The sequence below is a fragment of the Beta vulgaris genome, chromosome 7 (genome assembly GCF_026745355.1).
Source record: "Beta vulgaris subsp. vulgaris cultivar EL10 chromosome 7, EL10.2, whole genome shotgun sequence".
Taxonomy (NCBI): domain Eukaryota; kingdom Viridiplantae; phylum Streptophyta; class Magnoliopsida; order Caryophyllales; family Amaranthaceae; genus Beta; species Beta vulgaris.
In genome coordinates, this window is record NC_079208.1 from 56,756,616 (window position 1) to 56,777,836 (window position 21,221).

The 21,221-nt window shown below is 34.4% G+C and overlaps 2 protein-coding genes across 5 annotated transcripts; both read right to left on the minus strand.

Annotated features, from left to right (window-relative positions):
- Window positions 1–4,473: 4,473 nt before the first annotated feature.
- Window positions 4,474–13,696, minus strand: LOC104899984 (GDP-mannose transporter GONST2). Of its 4 annotated transcripts, none has more exons than XM_010687290.4 (10): window positions 13,271–13,693; window positions 11,512–11,715; window positions 10,769–10,985; window positions 10,440–10,579; window positions 10,118–10,247; window positions 8,077–8,175; window positions 7,784–7,938; window positions 7,577–7,693; window positions 4,905–5,002; window positions 4,474–4,812 (listed from the first exon to the last, which is right to left on the minus strand). In XM_010687290.4, the coding sequence occupies exons 2-10, from the start codon at window positions 11,703–11,705 to the stop codon at window positions 4,769–4,771; spliced, it is 1,194 nt and encodes a 397-aa protein (XP_010685592.1). In that variant the 5' UTR covers window positions 11,706–11,715; window positions 13,271–13,693; the 3' UTR covers window positions 4,474–4,768. The 4 variants fall into 4 exon arrangements, with proteins under 4 accessions (XP_010685592.1, XP_010685591.1, XP_019106528.1 ...); XM_010687289.4 differs by having other exon boundaries at window positions 13,234–13,691; XM_019250983.3 differs by lacking the exon at window positions 13,271–13,693 and adding an exon at window positions 12,775–13,072.
- A 5,709-nt stretch (window positions 13,697–19,405) lies between these two features.
- On the minus strand, window positions 19,406–20,966 carry LOC104899985 (hypothetical protein). Its single transcript, XM_010687292.4, has one exon. The coding sequence runs from the start codon at window positions 20,843–20,845 to the stop codon at window positions 19,643–19,645; it is 1,203 nt and encodes a 400-aa protein (XP_010685594.2). The 5' UTR covers window positions 20,846–20,966; the 3' UTR covers window positions 19,406–19,642.
- Window positions 20,967–21,221: the final 255 nt, after the last annotated feature.

The window sequence follows — 21,221 nt, forward strand, 5'->3', positions numbered from 1 at the left end:
GAATGAGTCTCAACCACACGATTGGATTAGAGTTACAACACTTGTTCATTAGAGTTATACCCCCTAAAAATTTTTGAGCTCATCAAAAAAAAAAAAATTTTTTTGATTTTTTTTTTCTAATATTCTTTTTTCTTGGAGTTACATCACTTTTTCATTAAAGTTACATCACTTATTCATAGGAGTTATAACGCGTAAAATTCATTCTCATTTCTCATGTAAGGGCCTGTTCTCTTCGGCATAAAACAACTGAACTGAACTGAAATGAATAGTGATATGTGAGAGTAAAAGTATTGTCAAGAGCTAAACTGAACTGAACTGATCGGAACTGAACTGATCTGACTGAACTGAATTGAATTGAACTGAACTGAAAAATAAGCTGGAGAGAACATGCCCTAAGTATGCATTCTCATAGGGGTAGGATTCGCTGAAAACAACTCTTAATCTGAAAACTGAGAACAAGGTAATTTTTAACTCCTTTAGGGTAACTTTTGACACTTTTAGGATAACTTTTGTCAATTTTGGGGTAACTTTATTATATATATTAAGGGTATTTATATATATTTCAAGGGTAACTTTATTTATTATAAGAGCAACCATTACCACTTTTAGGGTAACTTTTACCATTTTTAGGACAACTTTTTAGATTTTAAGGGTAACTTATTTTAACTTTGATTATAGTTAAACCTATGTAGGATTCGAACCTATATCGTTGTGTCTCACAATGTTTTGCCAATTGGGCTAATAAGCTATATGAATTTTGCCAAATATATGTTAGTGAGAGGGGGGTAACAAATAGCTTTAAAACAACAACTAATAACAATACTTTGGAAACTGATAAAAACAGAGTATGCTACACCATAATTAACAAGATAAAAATAACAGAGAGAACACCAAAAGTAAAAAGTAGACAATACCACATGAAACGAAAGATTATGAAAATTAAAATTGCAAGGAAAGATTATCAGTTTTACATCAGAGAAAGCAACAACATCCAAATAATGTAACCATAAGATTTCATAAACACGCAAATTCAATAAAGTCACAAAAATCAACACTCAATTACAATTGTGATTTACTGGCTCTTACATTTTTAAGGAGTGGGGTTGGGGTTGAGCAATAATAGCTGTATAATTTATGCTTTTCAGCAACTATGAGATTGATACTGGTAGCGCTGCTCAGAAGTAGAAGAGAAAAGTTCATATAATAAAATTGGAAGTTTACATTTTAAGGCATAGGAGTGTCATCAAACTCCTCTAAAACAATGGATAACAGACCAATAATAAAACCAATCAAAACAAAATCAAAATAGGAGCCGACAGAACATGGAATTTCAACCAATTTGGGAAGAATATGATAAACATAAAGAAGAATCGCACAAAAAATTGCAGATGAACATGAAAGAAAATCGCAATTGAGCGTACAACCCTAAAAAAATTGAGGAAAAACTCAACTAGAGCAAAATTGAGTGAAATTCGATTTGCAAATGTGAAAAATGAAAAGATTAAACAAATTCTTACCGGAATTTCGAATCATTGAAGGATTAACACTGATTGAAGGTGAGAATTGAGAGCGTGAAAATCGGCCTTTTAGGAGAGAGAAATCACGTAATTGAGAGCTGGGGAATAAGAGAGAGAAAATCAGGTGGGAGAAAATAATTGTTTGGACACGCGACGTGGCTAAATCGTGGCCATCTAATATTTTCTTCTAAATCCAACGGCTCACATTGCTTGTTTTCAGTTTTCAGATTAATGGTGGTTTTCACAAGATCCTATTCCTATAATATATAATATTATATATATATATATATATTATATTATCAATGATAAGTTAGGAATGTTCAATTTGGATTATCCAATCTGAAATTCTTGATATCCGAAAATTTCGGATCGGGGAAAATCCAATCCGATAAAAAAATCGGATATCTGAAATTTTGGATCCGGTCGGATATTCAAAAACTAACAAATTCATTTTTTTTTCAAAGGAAAAGTTCATAAAATAAGTTTTGGATTAGATTCGATCATCAAATATATCTGATATTCGATATCCGATCTTGAAAACGGATATTTTCATATCGCGTATATGGAAAATTCGAATTTTCAATGTTTCGGATATTTTCTATATCCAAAAACAAAATTTTTCGATCTGTACACGCTATATGATCCGAAAAACAAATAATCGAATCGGATATCTGATTTACTGGATCGAATCGGATATTTATGAACACTCCTATTTTGTACCACTAATATGTCACTTCTTGTAATCGGTGAGTCTGATAATGTGCATGGTGCAACCAACATTAAGATTTGCTCATTTACTCATTTTGAAACTTTTTTTTAGTACATTTTGCTTCTTTGGATGATTCTATACGAGAAAAAAAAAACATTGGGTTACCATGCTCATGATATATCCGGGTGTATGATAAATTTTGTATGATTGCTTAGTACATGTATTAAGTTTATAATCCTTAAAAGTGATAAGACGAGGAAGGAGTGATACACAAGATACCACTGAACTTGGCACACATAAGTGTGAATACACGAGTGTGAAGACAAACAAAAATTACCAAATTAGTGTATGGTGCAATGGAAATTGTATGTCTGAAAAAGAAACATATATGATGCAATTATTTCGAATCATTTTTTTGTTGCAATTGGTCTACACAACTAATTGTTTTGTGGTAAACAACGTGATTTTTAATTTTACAACTCTTAATAGTAAAAATTAGGGGTTAAACATAAGGTCAATAATACACTTATTTGTCCTATACTAAAGAGGAAGGTCTTTAGTGTACCTCTTTCGTGTTTTTCTTTTTCTCAGATACTTTAGTTAGGTATTCTCAAAGTTCTTGCAAGTTGCTAGCTTGCGTTGCAAGTTGCAACCAATTGGTTAACTCCTAGGGAAATTATAATAACTTTTGACGAAGATATTGTCTTTTTGCATGATAAATGGTACTCCATATATTTCCAGATTTTAGTTTGTTAGTCAGCTAATCAATTTTGACAAATTATTTGTTGATTCACGTTTAACTTGGTCCCTCGCAAATTAGACTATGTAGCTCAAAATGCAATTATCTACAAATTTTTTCATAAAGAGGGTAAATAATCACACTGAAAAATACTTGCATATAGTGTAACAAATAGCAAAATCCTTTAGGAGATTTTAGTGGTTTAATGGCGAACTTACAAACTTAGGCCATAATTAGGGTTATTTATCTGTCGTTCTGAGAAAGTAGACCGGTCTTCAGTCAATTTTTTGATTTTTGGTCCGTATTTATTGTACAATTAATTTAGAAAAAAATCTTATACATATAAAATTGAATTTTATTACATATTTTTATCTGATTATTATAGATAATATATCCAACATTAATATTATATTATATATTAGCTATACTTTTTAAAGTATTAAATAAAAATAATTACAAACCTTATAAGAAAGATTATTATTTTTAAAGTGGAAATAGAAAAAAAAAGGTTGAAACCAAGATTGGACCATTTTCTTACAGGTACAACCATACAATATATGTTTCAGAAATTCTGACTTTTTTGGTCCTGCACACTATAAGCTCTAATCAACAATAACCTATTTAGGGCCAATAGCGTGTGTTTCTTTTGCCCTGACCCAAATATGGATCTGTTAGATTAAATATGTGTACATGCTTCTTGTTAATCTAGAATTTTTTGCATTAGGGAAAGTATTATGAAAGACGGGAACATAATGTAGGGGCAGATCCAAAATTTTATTTATGGTGTTGGGAATAGTATCTAGTACCATGCATGATATCAACTTTGTTGATAATTTGTTTGTAAATGATGAAGTTGAGTATTTGAATTCGAGTGAAATAAGTGATGATGAAGAAATACTTATAGACGAAGAAGATTTTATGATCTCAGACATTAGTTGGAAATATAGGGAGAGAAAAGGCAAAAGCTTGTGCTAAAGGTCAATGCACTGTTGAGGAAGATAGGTTTGTTTTTCTTTTTCCCTGATATCAGTCATTAATTTTTCTCTATTATTAATCTTTTTTAACAATCATCGTCAAAAAATTTTTAAAAAGCAAATTTTGATTGATTATTTTTGAACTTTTTACTTTGTCCGTTCTGATCAAATAAGAAGATTTTCCGATTTCTGAGATCAGTTCGAAATATAGGGAGAGAAAATGAAAAGTTTGCCTTAAAGGCTAGTAGACTGTTTGTTTGTTTTCTATTTTCTTAACCTAATATCATATTTTAAATCATCATCGAGATGTTCAGAAAATTGGTCTTTTTATAAGAACAGTGGTACCATTTGGATGTTCATGGATAAAAAAGACACATTGTGTACAAGTATGAACATGGCTTTCACCTTGAACTTAAAAGTTTCCATTGCTGAGTATACTATACAAGTATGAACAACAAGAAATACATCAAACCAAATTACAGGAACTGAATGAAACAAAAGCTGTTTCATTTGTCAACTTCGAACAATCAATGGTACATAAATATACTTTTATAAACCAAAATTGTTAGAAACGAAAATAATACAACGCCAATCTTTCTGAAATAATGTATCTGTTTGCTTGCAATTATACTTGGAAAATAATATAAGACCTTTAGGACAATGCAGGTTTATGCATTGTTGATCCAAGTGAGAAAAAAGATGGATCACCTTCCTCAATACTGAATTCAGTTGTGCTGCATTTGTAATGTTAGGAAAGAATAGTTTTTTTTTGTGAAGAAGTATCCTGTTGTACCTCTGTTCTATGAGTAATCTAGGGTAAACCTGAGAATCAGGACATCTTAGCTCGGGCAAAGAACACTCCGGCAAATAGACCTGCAACACACATGAATTACTGTCAAGCTAACCTCTAGAGATGACAATTGGATCAAGAGAGAATAACTTTGGTGGTAACTTGTAGTGCTTACCAAATAGTATGCTGAAGAGATTTGGTACACTAAGTGGAACATTGAACAACAGTATTCCAGCAAGTGATATGGGTATCTTGTTTAAGGAACCCACCAAGCTGTAAAAACATACATTAGCATAGATTAATAGAAGTCGACCTCTGCAAAATATTGTATACTATATGAAGTATGAAACAAGTGAGCAGGACAATATTGTAAAATCATAAGCCCTAGAAGTTGGGTCATGAACTATTTGATTAGTCTTGTATGGTTTACTCCTAATAAGGTCATGCCTCTTGAACTAAGTTTTATTAAAGGTGGCTTATATCAACAACCTGTCTCCTGTTTGACATATTAATTTCGTCGGTATATCCCTCCGATCGCAGAGCTGCCTCGAGTTTGAGTTTGCACTCAAACTGCCCTCTATTATTGTAAAACTAGAATTTTTTGCAGCGCTTGAATTTTTTTCAAAACAGAAACTCTATTTTCTTCGGCATAAGAGTTAAAATTTGAACATTAGACATACAAAGTATAATTGTTTTTAGTTGCAAAATTTGATTGGTTTAGTTTCTATCACTTAAGTCTCTCACCATTCTTTTTGTTTTTTTTTTCCTTTTCAAACTTAAATTTTATGAACAAAATAGAAATTTTATTGAATTTATTTATGATTTCTAATATTATAATTTTTAGTTGATTTTTGAATTAAGTACAGTACTTCATAAATTGTAAAGAAAGTGGACACTTTGATTTCAAGTCAATTTTTTCATAGGTTGTAGTTTGTTCATAGGTTGTAGTTTGTAATTGAATTTTCAAGTTTTTATAAAGTTTTCTCATTTTAGTGATTTGCATAACGTAAATTATGCAATTTTATGATTTTAGTTGACTTGTGAATGATTGTTATAATTATATTTTTGGTATTTTTATTTGAAGCCCCCTTTGATTTGTAAGTGAATTTGTAATTTAGAATGGGAAGGGGGGCACAATAGGCATTTCAAAAGAGGACACCATTGCTCCCCCCTTCCCTTATATAATAGAGATATAATTAATGATAAAGCTTGCCTTTTCTCATTTAGCCATCACAATATATATACTTCCTCCGTTTCTTTTTACTCGCTACACTTTCATTATGGGAAGTTTCACATTACTTGCTACACTTCTTTTTTGGGCAATAAACTCTCTCTATCTCTCTCCTCCCATATGGGTCCCTTTTCTTTTTTACTCTCTACCTCTCTCTTCTCCAAAAATTGCCTAGGAGTCCGTGAAATGAGAAGTGTAGCGAGTAAAAAGAAACGGAGGAAGTACAATAGTTTTAGGAATCCAACACAAAAGGAAACCTAAGCTAAAATCTATATTTAGGAAAATAGTATCCTATTTTATCTCCAACAATTATATAGTAGAAAGACTCCCCCTAGTAACCTCATTCTAAAGCTAGGAGACCAGACGAGCTTCCTAATTATTTATGCATGGATGCAGGAAGAGCCTAGGAGTGAATCTGTAAATACCGATATGAAAGAAGAGCCTTGCGTGCCCGATCATGATATGGGTACAGCTGATGCTTCCAGCCAGAAAGGTGATGGTGCTAGAAAGATGGCAGTGAAGATCATGGATGAAGAGCTAGTCAACCGGTAGACTGCCAAGCTACAAGTCTTACGACACAGGAGCGGGATTCTCTAAAAAGCCAAGGTCGTGAGTGGCCAAGAGGGCCCAAAGGTAATTCTTGTTCATTTACACTTTCAAGTCACTCAAGAAAATGCTGCTTTGACATCACAAAGATGGGGGAACTTGACTTCCCCAATTGAAAGAGTTTCCAGAAGCAAGTGAAGGAAGAAGGTAAAATGTGGTGGCCGAAGGATTGGCGGGTTTCGAAGAAGACTGGCTTTCTAGGGTAAGGAATGAACTTCCCGGCGCGCAGGAGTATGTTGAAATCTTGGCTAAGACAATGGAAGGTGACGTATGTACAGCTGACGAGAGTGAGGGGTGGTCTCCCTACTTCTTACTGGACGTGGAAACTGGAAATTCTTGCTCTGGCACCATTATGAGTAATCCTATATGTGCATCGTCAGTTTATGCTTGTCAATGACCTCATATACGTTAATACGTATCAACGACGAGCTACAACCTTAGTAATATCAAATATTAATGCCATATATGCACTATCAGTTATGAATCAAGGTTGGCCTAGTTGGTTGGAGGAATGGAGGCCCTCCTTCCAACCTTGTGACACCCTTGTGACAAGGATTTGATTCTTGCCCCTTGCAAAGTAAGATCCCCAAATTTGCCCCCACTTGCAAGGGATATTCATCTTTACCTAAACAATGTATATATGCATCATCAGTGACCCTATCTATGCTTGTCATGAATCCACGTTCCACCATCAAGGCATCAACTAAAGGTACTATCTATTTATGTATCAACAATGATTAGAGCTGATTTTGTTAATTATAACTTTCAATAATCAAAACTGCTTTTACCAATCTAAGTTGTATGTTGCGGTTTCAGTAGTATTTTGTCATATGTAATTAATGACTCTTTACTCATCAGAACTAAAAGTTACAGACCAGGACTGATTTTGCAAATAAAGAGTGACTTTCTCTGATCAAAACTATAATTTACTCCTGAGTTTATTACAAGTTAAGGAGAACAGAGCTTAGATTGAACTGTATCTAAGAAGGTCAGAGAGTGGAGAAATATACCTATAAGTTGTAGGACTGCTTTGACCTAAAAACCACATTGAAGTGAAGCTAATGGCAAGTCCCAACAATCCGCTGAGTGTTGCTGCAGCCCAAAACATTGGCATTGTAATTACATTGCTGCACATATATGAATACATTTGAGGATAATAATTTGCTGACTAAATCATTGACTAGTCGAAGCATTGAAAGATTCAGATTTTTACTTACGCGTTCCTCACATAAGTCCATTCATCAAATATAAGAATCAAGATCAATCCAAATGGTAATGACAATGAATTGTTCAGCAAAACCATTGAAACTTCATTAAGAGATCCTGATTTTGTCAGTTGCTTTGCTTTTTCCATGACCAACCTTAGTGTAAGCTGAAAAAATGTACAACTTTTTCAGTTGATGGTAATAAACGTGAATAAAATAATATCAAAAGAAGAAGAATAAAGCTGCATTCTGGAGGTCTATTTCAACACTCAAAAGTGGACCACATAACCAAAGAAGATACTTACTGAATAGCTTGCTGTTAGAACACAGTTTATAAGTTGCCAAGTATATCCTGTAACTTCAAAAGAAAGATCTGTGACGCCGCCACTTACAGCAGAGATAATCTGTCATTCAGAGGTAAATGCAGAACTCAATACCCAGAAGTATCATCAGAACTGTTACAAACATTGGTGGAGGAGTGAGAGGGAAAATGGGCAGAATACTTCTATTAGAGAAGAACTAAGCATGAATCATGAAACAATCAAATTCAAAAAAATGCCAGCAAGGCATACACCCAGATTAACCTATTTGGGTGGCAGAACTTAACCAAACAAGACTTTGCCAACTGTTGGAGGCTATAGAATGGTGCTCTAACCACCACCAGAAGAAAGCTCAGGAAAAGATCCTGATCGGAGAAGTATGTGTTATGCATTGGGTATTTAGGGAGGGGTATTACGGGAAGCACAATAAAATTAGGTTATCTTGGAGAAAAAGCAAGTTAGTTAGCTCATAAATAGAAGAGATTAGTGACAAGAAAGGGGTAGAAAATAGATGAGAGAATTGGTGAGCTTTGAAAAGTTCATTTGGGAGAGAATCAAGCCTCTAGAAAGCTTGAATATCATTTACTTTTGCTGTATTTTCAGTTTATCAATCATATACTCATTATCTTCCTCATTTTCTGTCATCAATGGTGTCAAAGTTATGTTAATTCATAAATAGAAGAGAAAGCAAGTTAGTTAGCTCATAAATAGAAGAGATTAGTGAGAAGAAAGGGGTGGAAATAGATGATAGAATTGGTGAGCTTTGAAGAGTTCATTTGGGAGAGAATCAAGCCTCTAGAAAGCTTGAATATCATTTATTTTTGCTGTATTTTCAGTTTATCAATCATATACTCATTATCTTCCTCATTTTCTGTCATCAATGGTGTCACAGTTATGTTAATTCATAACAAATGGTATCAGAGCTGTCCATTTTCCACCCCTTTCTTCTCACTAATCTCTTCTATTTGTGAGCTAACTAACTTGCTTTTTCTCCAAGCTAACCTAGTTTTATTGTGCTTCCCATGATACCCCTCCCTGAATACCCAATGCATAACCGTATGCTATGTGAAAAGTTGGAAACCATGAAGAATCTGATGATCAACTGTTCAAGGATTCTGAAATCTCTATGACAACCTGGAAGTGCTCGAATATGTGCATTGTCACATTGGGTGAAAGAAAACAAAGATTCAAACAATGAAGTTCATAGCTATTCTCAGTAGCATTTGGTTATAAGGGAATAGAAAAGCATTTGGACCAATGGAGGCAAGGCCATATGAGATCTTAAAAGAGGTAAAAATTTGGAAGACAAAGTGGAAAGTCACTCCAGGAAGCGAAGAGTTTAGGACAAAACAATCTATTACCATCTCCTTAAAGAACATGAAATTCCAGCAAAGCTAAGATGGGAAAGAGGATGGAAGCGGAGGGAGAATATGGTGGTTCTCATAAAAGATGGTGCTTGGAAGAAAATTAGAAATAAGCAACCTCATGGACAGCAGCCTGTGGCTTGGTACTCATTGAAAATAGAATCCAAAGATCAATAGGGAGTGAGAAATTGTTGGCTTCTTCTCCTATTCAAGAAGAAGCCTATACACTCTTCTAGAGAGGGTAAGAGCAATAGGGATCAAACAGATTGTTGTTTGGACGGACTCATCAATCTTAGTGAAAGGACTGGGGGAACCAGAAAAGGCCAACAAAGAGATAAAGACAATCCTCCGAGACATTCTCAAAATGGAAGAATCCACGGGTTGTATCAAGATCTTAAGGTCAGTAGAAATTTGGTACAACCAGCTCATACTTCAGCTACTACAGCTAGAACAGAGCAGTGTAGTCAACTATAATTACTTTTAAATATCAGTTTATCATTGCAGGGTCCAAAAAAAAAAAGGAAAAAAGGTAGTGAGGATCATTGATAATGGATGTTCAACAAAGCTCATACAGTAAGATACTGAGAGGTGATCATCCATGCACATATTTTCTAAGAATTCTCTTGCAAATACCAAGCGCTATAAGCATAACTGATATGTACCATCAAAAACATTGCCGTCCAAACTTTCTGGTTCTGGTGTCTTCGGAATATATAATAATCACCAACTGCTGTCATAATGTTTGTCACATTCTTCAAAATTGTCACCATAGCAACATTTATGTACTTCAGACTGCAAAAATTTCGCACCAGGGATAGTAAGTTAATAATAATAATATGCTCTCAACAGGAGCTTATAATGAAAAAGTAACCACAAATTGCTTGTATCATGCCTCACATGTTTGTCAAGCAAATGATACTCTATTTCCCCCAATATTACAGTATCAAAGTATGGCATGCCAAATCCATCATAAAGTTTAAGTACCTGTACATGCCTGAAACAAGCATTCCCACAAAGATAACGTTGACAGGTAACCAGACCCGGACGAGCTTCCAGCTGAACTTTTCTACTGAAATGATTCCGCATATACTCAATGCAGCAACGATTGCAGAACTGATTAAGTTCTGCATTAAAGACAAAATTAAATGTTTTCAAAAGCTTTATATATATACTAGTACATAATCATTAAAAAGTTCAATTTTTGTGAAAGAATGAACTATTCTCCAATGCTTTTTACTAATCTATATTAATAAAAGAATAATAATAATCTATTTGTATGTAGATTATAGGCTCATATCAAAGAACAAACCTACCTGATAAAACATCAATGATATTCCTGCATTAAAGTTGTATGTTGAGAGAACTACTTTGTTCAGCAATATCATGCTACAGGAAGAAAGACAATAAGCAGCTCCAGACACTAGAGGGCCAGAAGGCTTCTTTCCAGTTTTGTGCTCCCTTTCTTCTTCTTCTTCTTCCACTACATGGTTGTCAATGCTGTTTTGTACTGTTCGATTTGGTCGAAGAAGCCTATTCAGAGAACTCAACAGGATCAATCAGCACGCAGTCATAAAAACGTATAAGCAAGAGTTTACTCCTTAATGCTACTCCTAGTTTCTGATATACCATACGATCCATTACAATCTTTCAAAAAAAATCATAGACATATATAGTGCATGCACTATCAAGCATGAGAAAGATATGCGAAGGAACATTGAGTAACAAATGAATAATCGTCCTACTACCATAACATCCAGTAGTCCCAATCAACAAACTACTTTTACTTCGAGACTCGTGGATACAACATAGATCACAAGCATTCTTGACAACTTAAGTTCACAGGCCACAAAATCATAAATCATGAGAGACGATAAGTTATCTGCTTATTAGATATCAAATATGATACTTAACCAAGTATTCTCCAGAAGCACACTGCTGACATATGATCAACATCATTGCATTTAAGAACGTGAAAATAAAAGAAAAGTAATCACATACATCTTCAGAACCAAAGATTTTTTAGTATAGGCAAATCACTGCGGAAGAAAAGCCTCACCTGTCACTTGCGGATCTACGTTCCCTTGGTGAAGTGATTTCACTAATAGACTTCTTCCCTTGATGGTAATCATCAAGGGTGCTGTAGATTCCGCTGACCCCCACAGCCATTGTATGATTCCCATTCCGAGGACTTACTTCTGATTCATATTGATCATAGTTGTTCCCTATGTCTAGCTTGATTTCTGATGACATTTGATCAAGCCTGCATATGAAGGTAAAAAAAAAGCATAAGAACAAAGGAAAACACTTACACCAAAGGACGATGCAGGGTACAGAAACCGGTGTAGTACTTTACAGAGCATAACAACAAGAACAGGCTCAAAGCTGACATTTCAAGCTTGTGACTGTTTACACTTACCAGATTTTTGTTTTCTAACGGAGGAACAAGCACAGGCACAACCGATTCGAAGGTTCTTTAAATAGATTAATCTCAAACTTATTCCATTTCTCCACTAAGAAGGTGGAATGAAAATCCCAAATCTTGTTAAAACTTTGTTAGGACACGATCATCCTACTAATACAAGATATCTAAAGAGACTGAGGGCGAGGAAGCAGTTGCTGACGATCCTATAACAACAACTTAGATAGAGCACGCGTACTCTCGTAAAGCAAAGAGCTAGTTGAAATTTCTAATAAATTATACCATCTAGTAGATAATTCTAAGTCAAAATTACTCAGAAGAGAAGATGTCCAACAGAAAAAAAAAAAAAAAAAAAGCAATTCAAGCTACCCAAAAATTCTTCTTAAAACACCATGGATACATTAATATAATACTTAATAAACACATCCACACATATCTACTCATCGATAACCCCCAAAACAAAAACCACATTCTTCTACACTTCTTCTATAGCAGAAATTTAAATACCGTCGTTCAAACTTCATTATCAAATTGAGAGCGAAGTTTGAACCAATGTGACAACTAAGACTGGACGGAGGTAGTATATTACTTTGCTTTCTGAACCCCGTGTTTATATCAACCAAATAACTCTACAATTTTCCACTTCCCATGAATCTCCACTTCATATGTTCTTTCATGTCAACCAAACAAACACTTATCGTCGCTTTCTTGACAATAATAACCACTTGATGGTTTGCCCTCATTAGATTCACATACATTTCATACAATGGGTACACCATCATTTGTTCCCTTAAGTACAAATATGGTTAATTCACATATGTTAGTAAGAAATCAAGAAACAAAAATGAAAAATTCCCACAATCTAAGAGGAGAGAAAGCCAAATAAATATAGAAACTCACCAATTTCGATTTCGAGCCTTGTGATTGACTACTAATCTCAATTCTCAATAGATTACCCACACTAATCAATGCCCTACAACACTAATTATCTAATACCTATTTATCCCCCCTAATAAGTGGCCTATATATCAATTAAGTCAAACAATTGTGAACACAAATCACCCAAAAGATAATTAAACAACAATTAAAAAGTACCCTTTTGATTGTACAAATTTCCTGTATACAGCAAAGCAAATTAAGCACACAGAAAGAAGAAAAGAAGGATCATTAAAAAAAATGACAAATTTCATGAAAAGAACGTGTTTTTATGATCAACTTTTTAATAAACACGCAAAGGAGAAAAAATGTTCCATAAAAAAAGCAAGGTTTTGGTAATTTTCAAGACATTCATTAATACAACAATTACATATAATTAACAATGTTAATGTAGTATTTGTTTGGAGAAATTTAGAAGTGTACCATTGAAGGAAGCGAGATTCGAGGAGAGAGAAAATACCAGCTGATGCTGATTCACCTCCATTTTTGGCTCCATTTTCGAGGATTTACCCAGAAAAGTCAACTACTTTGCTGAAATTCATATGCAACTTTTTCTTGTTTTTTCTTTTATTATTTAAATGTTTTTATTTTATTTTTATTTTTTTGGGTTTTGCTTGAGGAAGACGAAGGAAGAATAGAGAAGAGAAAGGTGATTGTTTTTTGCAGGTTTTTATGGGCCCTACAAATGTGGTGGGCCGTTTTTTTTAATTCTTTGTATTATTTTCTGGGCCCTTAAATTTCTGGGCTCAATCAATGGCTGATTCTTGGGCCTGGGCCTGGGCCTGAACCATACATCTAGGGTCCATTATGTTCGGTGATGAGTTGTTTGGTTTAGGTTCGGATCATTTATGTTACTTTTTGGAGGTAATATTCCGATCATTTTCGCAAAGCTCGTTTCTATTGATCTCTTTTGTTTAATAGGATTTTTACATTATTCAGTCACCACCCTCTAACTATTTATTGTGATTTTTACACAAGGAAAAATATAATCATGTGGGGTCCTGTTAGATTCGTCTTAATATATACTTTCAAAATATCAAATTTGTATAATTTTTACTAAAAAGAGATTAAAAGTATTAATAGTTAAAATTGTGCATTGACAAGCGTGAAAACTCAATTTTTCCCATAGAAAAAGAACAAAAAAAGTACTTTTCAATTTTCTCACGCATGAGAATCAATAAAAGGGTATCAGTTCTGTTCATTGTACATATTCATTTCCAAGAGCGGAGGTCTATTTTCTATAACACCCTAACTCCAAGTGTCTTCAAATCGATGTGATCATGTAATAGACAACTTCCGGAAAAAATTGTGAAAAATTAATAGAGTTCGTTAACTCTACTCGAAGGTTTCTCTCTATAAATCTTAAGTGACGCGAAGATAGATAAAAAAAAATTAAACTTTAGTCCAAATTTAAGTGACTACTAGTATGCAATTCTTGGCATATTAAGATAGCAAGTACAACTCAAAAGATGAGTCTAAAGGGAGAACAGAATTGATCTGAAAAGTTTGTATTATTGGATCTATGAAACTGAGTTATCAGTGAATCATAGGGTGGCCAGTAATTACTTATGGCCAGCAAATGTAGTATGTGTTCTCCATGCCAACCCAACAATATCAACTTAGAGATTTCAACTTCTATCAGTTATAACGTCCACATCATTGTGTTTACAAGGCTAAGCAACTAGTTAAAATGAGACCATAAGACTAAGAGGAATAGTTAGAATCAAAGCGTAACTTATTTATAATAAGAGCTTGTTTGGTTAACCTTTAAATACATGAAAAATTAGAATTCCTAAGAAGTAGGTATATGTATTGTTGTTTGGTTGGCAAAAACATGGAAAGTAGAACTTCCTAGGAAATTCTATTTCCTAGAAAATGGAGGAAATAACTTACCTAGGTCCCCATAGGTAAGTGGAAATTCCCATGGAAAATAGAATTTTCCATGTTCAACCAAACAAAAAAATGTACTTATTAGGAAATGAAATTTCATGGGCAATGCAAATTCAAGAAAAGCTATACTTCCCAACTTCAACCAAACGACCCCTAAGTTGAATGGTTAATTAGTTTCCGTTGAATTGTTTTGATTGAAAGAAAATTCAGATGATTAAGTAAATCTATCTTTACTTTTCTCTCTCCCCTCTCTCCTCTCTACTTTCAAAAACCCTAGCCTCCATTGTTGATTTTTAAAGGGGCTTCCATCGGTTTTTACCGTTGGAAAGCCCCCACCTTTGTTTTTTTTTTTTGTTTTTAGGTTTCCAATAACGATTTCTCCCTCGAAAGAAAGGATTTTCGATCTCTTTCGTAAGAAAAGGTTTTTCGATCTCCTTTGAAAGACAAAGGTTTTTCGACCTCCTTCGAAAGACAGGATTTTTCTCCTCTTTTAGAGGGGGAATTTCTACAGGTTACAATCCGGGATATTAGATCTAATGGATTGTCGTGAAATTTTTTTGTTGGTGAAGAATTATGCGTTATCACAAAGGTTATCAATTTTTCGAATACGGTCAGATGAATCCGACGGAAATCATCCTCACGACTACAAGGGATCGTAGATTGTCTCTCCAACAAGGCTGTATTTTCCAGCGATATAAGCGAGAGATGTTCCACATTGCAAGATTTGTTTGACGATCGTAGTTTTTATGAAGGAAATTTTTGTTTGATTCAACTTATGTATTTGTTTGATTCGATTGCTTATGTAGATGTCGTATGACTTTTTATTATAATTAATTTTACTATTAAAAAAAAAGTAAATCTATCTTTGGATACTAAATTTGTGCAATATTCTAGGGGGTGAGCTATTGAAGATACCACCACCAATAATTAGATACGATGCTAAAATTAGTGACACATATTTATACCACTGTCAAACCACTACTATGATATAAAAGCCAGGGCGGCCAAAAGGGAAAGATGGAGCTCTTTCCGTCCTTAAATAACAGGCGACATTATATTCAAAGGACCATTTTAAATTATCTATAACTATGCTTTACTCTTTTAATTACACATCTTTAGATCACAACTCACAGGGTGGTGGTCATTCTTTCCTTTGAGGTAGAAGTGATCATGGACTGGGTCGGGCCTAAAAAAATTATCCATTGATTAGGTCGAGCTTCAGGTCAAATTTTTGTACCTAAAACCCGCTATTTCAAGCCAAAACAAGCGGACTTTTCAGGCCAAAATCGAGACGGGACAAAAAAACTAAAAAGTCGTTTTTTGCATGCCCAAATCCCGGTCCAAAGCAAAATTGGAGCCCAAAAAATCTGCCCAAACCCACCCAAATATCAGTCGGGCTGGAGTTGATCAGGTCTACTTTGAGGTATTCATATGAAGGCTTGGACTCATATTAACTAATTTCAAAAGTATCGATCTAGAGACAAATATATCGTATGGAGATATCATCTTTGATATCAACTAGTAATAAAAAGTTATTCAACTACTAAAAAGATAAAATAATGTTGTAGTAGTCACTCACTCCTACATTGACATTATAGTTGTTTTATATATATGTTTTAAAAAAATGTAAGATGAAGTCCCTTAATTGCAAGGAGAGGAAAATTAGCCAATTAGGGATCCCTCCTTGAAAGGAGTGAGACTCGATCTCGGTCCCGAATGTGACGCCAAAACCACTAAGCTATCATATGTTGTTCTCCAAAGCTTATAAATTGCCCTTACCCAGTTGCTTTATAAGGAAAGACCCAGTTTAGAAGAGACCCACAACCTGGACTCTGATACCATGTTAATTTTCAGATTATAAGAAGTGGGCCTGCGTAACCCAATAAGGAGGAGGAGATTTAGTCCCCTTACAAGCCCAAGGAGGTTCCATCCTAAAACCAATTGGTGAAACCAATTGGTGATAGAAGGAGTAACTTCAAACCTTATAGAGTGGTTTAGTCTCTCATATTTCTCCAATGTGCGACACTCACATGTGCACCAATAGGATTTAACACTTACAATAGTTGTTTTATATAATATCGTCATAGATATTTTTATATCAATATGTCAAATACGCTTCTTATATATAATCAATCTAATTCGATAATTCAGCCGATCGACTATTTGCATTAGACATTATTTAGATTTATGTACGTGAAACATACAAATCAATTACCCTTTATAGTCAATGTTCTCAACATGTTTACTGTACATGCCATGCCTTCACAACAGAGTCACGGATTTAAGTACTGGTGAAGCTAAGTATGAGTTCAAACTCCTTTTTTAGTAAAATAATAATGTGATGTCCCTTTGTTCAGTTGTGGGGGAACTCAATTCTAGTGGTGTTTTCTCATAAGATTTTATTCACTTCTTTTTATCCCTTGAAAAATCTTGTGGTTTCACACTTTTTTTTGTCTAAGAATAAAGAATTGAGGGTTTCTTCTTTTTCGTTCGCAGTCAAAGTATAGATAAAGCAGGTGAAATGAAATCAATGTTTCCGGGCCGCGGATTAGTGATGCCTAAATTAGCGTTGATTTTGGGTGCTTTTTCTCTCTCGTGTTGAGTGGTTGCATATGTTATTATTGCTAAAATGTCCTACATAGTTGGATTGTAGTTGGGTTAATTAAAGATAAGTTATTATGCTCATAAGATAAAGGCAAATTGTATAATGGATTTAGGCTCATGTGTTTGTGAAATGTAGCCAAATTGACTATGTAATCACAAATCAAGATTGTGGTAGGCTAGTAGCTTTTGGTGTACATACGAGAATATATTGTTGTGGTCGAATATGTGGAGTCCTCAGACGCAACGAGGGCATTGTTGTCCTTAAGTAGGGGTGTAGTTTAACACTTCTCACGATTGCTTTAAAGAGAGTGAGCAGACTATTCATTCACAAGATGCATCTTTCTTTTAGGGCGTTCATTTTCTTAGTTAATATACAATTAAGCGTCGCTTTGTGTGATTTGATATTAAGCCCCCCACCGGTCGGACCAACGTCCAACCAGGGAATATCAATGCTTGGCTGGGAGTAGTCCAAGGATGGGTGACCTTCTGTGAAGTTTCTCGGGTTGTGCCTGAGTGAGGATAAAATATGCTGGAAGAATTTGTGTTGGTTATTGAGGACAATTGTTGGCACTGGATACACATTTGTAGACGATAGACTCAGCTTCTTATGAGTCGGGTATTACAATTATAGCCTAACTATATTGAACACAAAGTGATTCTTAACTTAGTTCTATATGAGCATTTCTCGCTAAGTTCATTATTGATTGTTCCTAAAGCTATTGGGAGGGGTAGACTAATCACAACAGGAAGAGAATTGACTTTTGCTTAATAAGGATTGTTTTCTTGTTGATGTACTAACGTTAGATGCTTGATTTCTCCTAGAAATTACGATGAAAAGGGAGAATCTAGTACTATTCACTACCTTTAATCGATGTTTCATTCGTTTCATGTCGGAAATTGGATGGCACTATGAGAGATTAATCATTTCTTGAAGAAAAGAATTTTACTATGACCTAATGAATTTTTGTATATCATTTTTTTATGTTCCCTTGTAAAATCTCTAGATGCTAATTAACTAATTGAGACATTTCATCTATAAAAGCTATCCCTTAGAGAAAGATTAATTATTTCAATAAAAATTAGGCACTAGATATGAACATATGATCAGAACTATCAAATGATCTATTAAACTTTTTGCATGTATTCATTTCATAGTAGACACGCCATGTATTGGTTTGATATATTATTATATTATTAAACTTTTTGCATTGCACATAATATTGTCTACTAGAGGTACTTTTGGGGATGGCCTGGGATTCTCTTACCTTTCCTCCCACTCTCAAATGATCTTGCTTGTGTAGTTGGATTAGATTAACTTGTACAAGTTTTCGACCCAGTAACACAATATATATACACATCATTACAAATTAATTTCACATACACAAGAACTCAAACTTGAAATTTTCTTGGGTTAGTTCAACTATCTTTTATACTTATTAGATAACATTATATGTAAAAGGATAGAATAGTCTTTAACTAGTCATAGGCCTGTATTGTAAACCTTATATATATATATATATATATATATATATATATATATATATATATATATATATATATATTTGAATGTCAGGGTTAACTAGATAGGTTAACACAATTATTCTCCACATTATATTGAATGTCAGGGCTAACCAGATAGGTTAACACAATTATTCTCCACACTTGTACAATACTATTTATAGCTAATTGAAATAATAGACAAGAAGATGCAACACAAACTATTATTTCTTGATTTTCTGTTTTTATATAAATCTTGGAAAATGTACTCAATTATTTAAGTCTAATAAGATAAGTAAGGAGAGTAGTGAAAATAAAGTACAAAATTCTACAAGGGATCTCATCTCATTTTCTCTAACAAACAATATATATGGTATTACTAAAATTATTACAAATCAAAATGCTATCAAAAGTGCATAAATGAACTAATACCATGACCAAATTAAACTTATATCTTCCCTACCTTTATCTCTATTTAAAATCCAATTGAAGCTTTTCAAACCTAGATGTAATTTCTTAGCAAAATTGCAAAATTTCTAACCTTACAGAAAATAACTGCCAATTTTCTAAGTAGCACACAGCAAACTCACATAATGACACTAGATTGAAAACAAAAATATAGTACTAGAAAAATATTTACAAATTACAAGTGAGTTTAGTTATGGTTTGTCAACCAAGTTCCAACCAGATTAAACTAAAACAAACTTTATCATCTAGCATCATATGACCTCACGTGTCCTCCACGTGATATCAATCAGTAAACTAGACTACTCAACACCTAGATCAAACTAGTATAATTTATCCGACTCAAACCCGATCCGACTAACATAACTAATCCGGGTCACACCGAGTACACAATCACAAAACAAGGGAGCACTGCTCGCGGGTTGAAAACAAGAAGCTCTTCGTCGTCTACCTTACCCAAACCCATTTTGTTCCGACCAACCAACGAGTCGAATCCTGAATCCTCCTTATCAGCCACCATCGGGTCACACCCAACCCGACCCGCCACGACCCGACAAACAAGCATGGCCCGCTTCACGTTCATAAATGCAAACTCGGCCTCCACGTCACCCGGGATCGCCTCATGAGCGCGCCAACTAGTGGCAAAAGTGGAAATCCCATCCAACTTTGGCGAGAACCCGGCCCGAATAATCCCACACGCGCTACAATAAACCTGATTACACAAAGCCGAATTACCATTTTGCCCCAGCCCACAAAGAAACGTCGTGCAATGAAACCTCAACAGCTCATTCCCGTCGACGATACACCTCTCATCCCGCCGCGCCACAGCACCACTAACAGCAGCGCGTGAAACCCCACGCGCGGCCTTAGATTTCACAACTTCACGAAAATCCTCGAATTTCGAGAGAATCTTTTGGGAGTTATGAATTTTCAGAATGCGGTGAATTTTAGGAAGATTATTTTTGTCAGTCCACCCAGTATTAAATATAATCCAAACAATATTCTTACCCGAATCACCATCTCTAAGCTCCGAAACAGCATGTTTCATAGACTGATGTTGTTCTAATAAATTCTGCTTCTGAAAAACTTCCCCACAACAAGGACAAGGAAATATATCATTGCGAAGGGGCAAAAAAGGGTTTTCCCATAGGGAACATTCGAGCTCGGACCTCGACCCGGATCGCCGCTTTCGCGGCGGCGGGTTGAGGTCCGAATCATCATTACCATTCGAAATAATGACATAATGTTGAGATGATCTAGGAGAAGAAAACGTCGTCGTTGTTGTAGTAGTAGTAGGTGGAGTTGTAGGGCATGTTTGTTTGGTACGTTTAGATGAAGAGAAAACTCTCTTAAGAAAACACCAAGAAGAAGAAAAAGCTTTTTTAGGAGAAAGATTATTATTATTATGAATAATATTGGATGATTTTCTTTTCTTTGTTGGGTGATAATTTAGATTATTATCATTGTTTTTATTGTTGTTGTAAGAAGATGGAAAGAAGAAGCAACCAACATGAAGAAGGAGGAGGAGGAGAGAGAAAAAGAATTTGTTGAAGTGAGAAGATAATAAGGTTTTTGCCATTGTTGTTGTTAAGGGCTTGTTTGTTTCAGTCCATTAGAGGGTAAAATGATAGTTGAGTTGAGGCTAAAGTTTTAAGAAGAAGAAAAATAAAGGAAGGGTTAGGTGGTGGGAAAGTTCTTGTAGTAGGATGGAAAAATAGCATCTTATGATGAAGAGTTAAGTGATTTTATTGGGTGATTAATTAAAAAAAAATTAATTAAATATATATATAATAATAATAATAATAATAATAATAATAATAATAATAATAATAGTAAGAGAAAAAGTAGTGCTTTGGGGGGATTAAATCTGATTTTTTTGTTGTAGTGTGATGATGAATAGGGTTGGGGATGTGGGAGAGATGTACACAAAAGAGTGGCAGAAATCATTTTTTTGG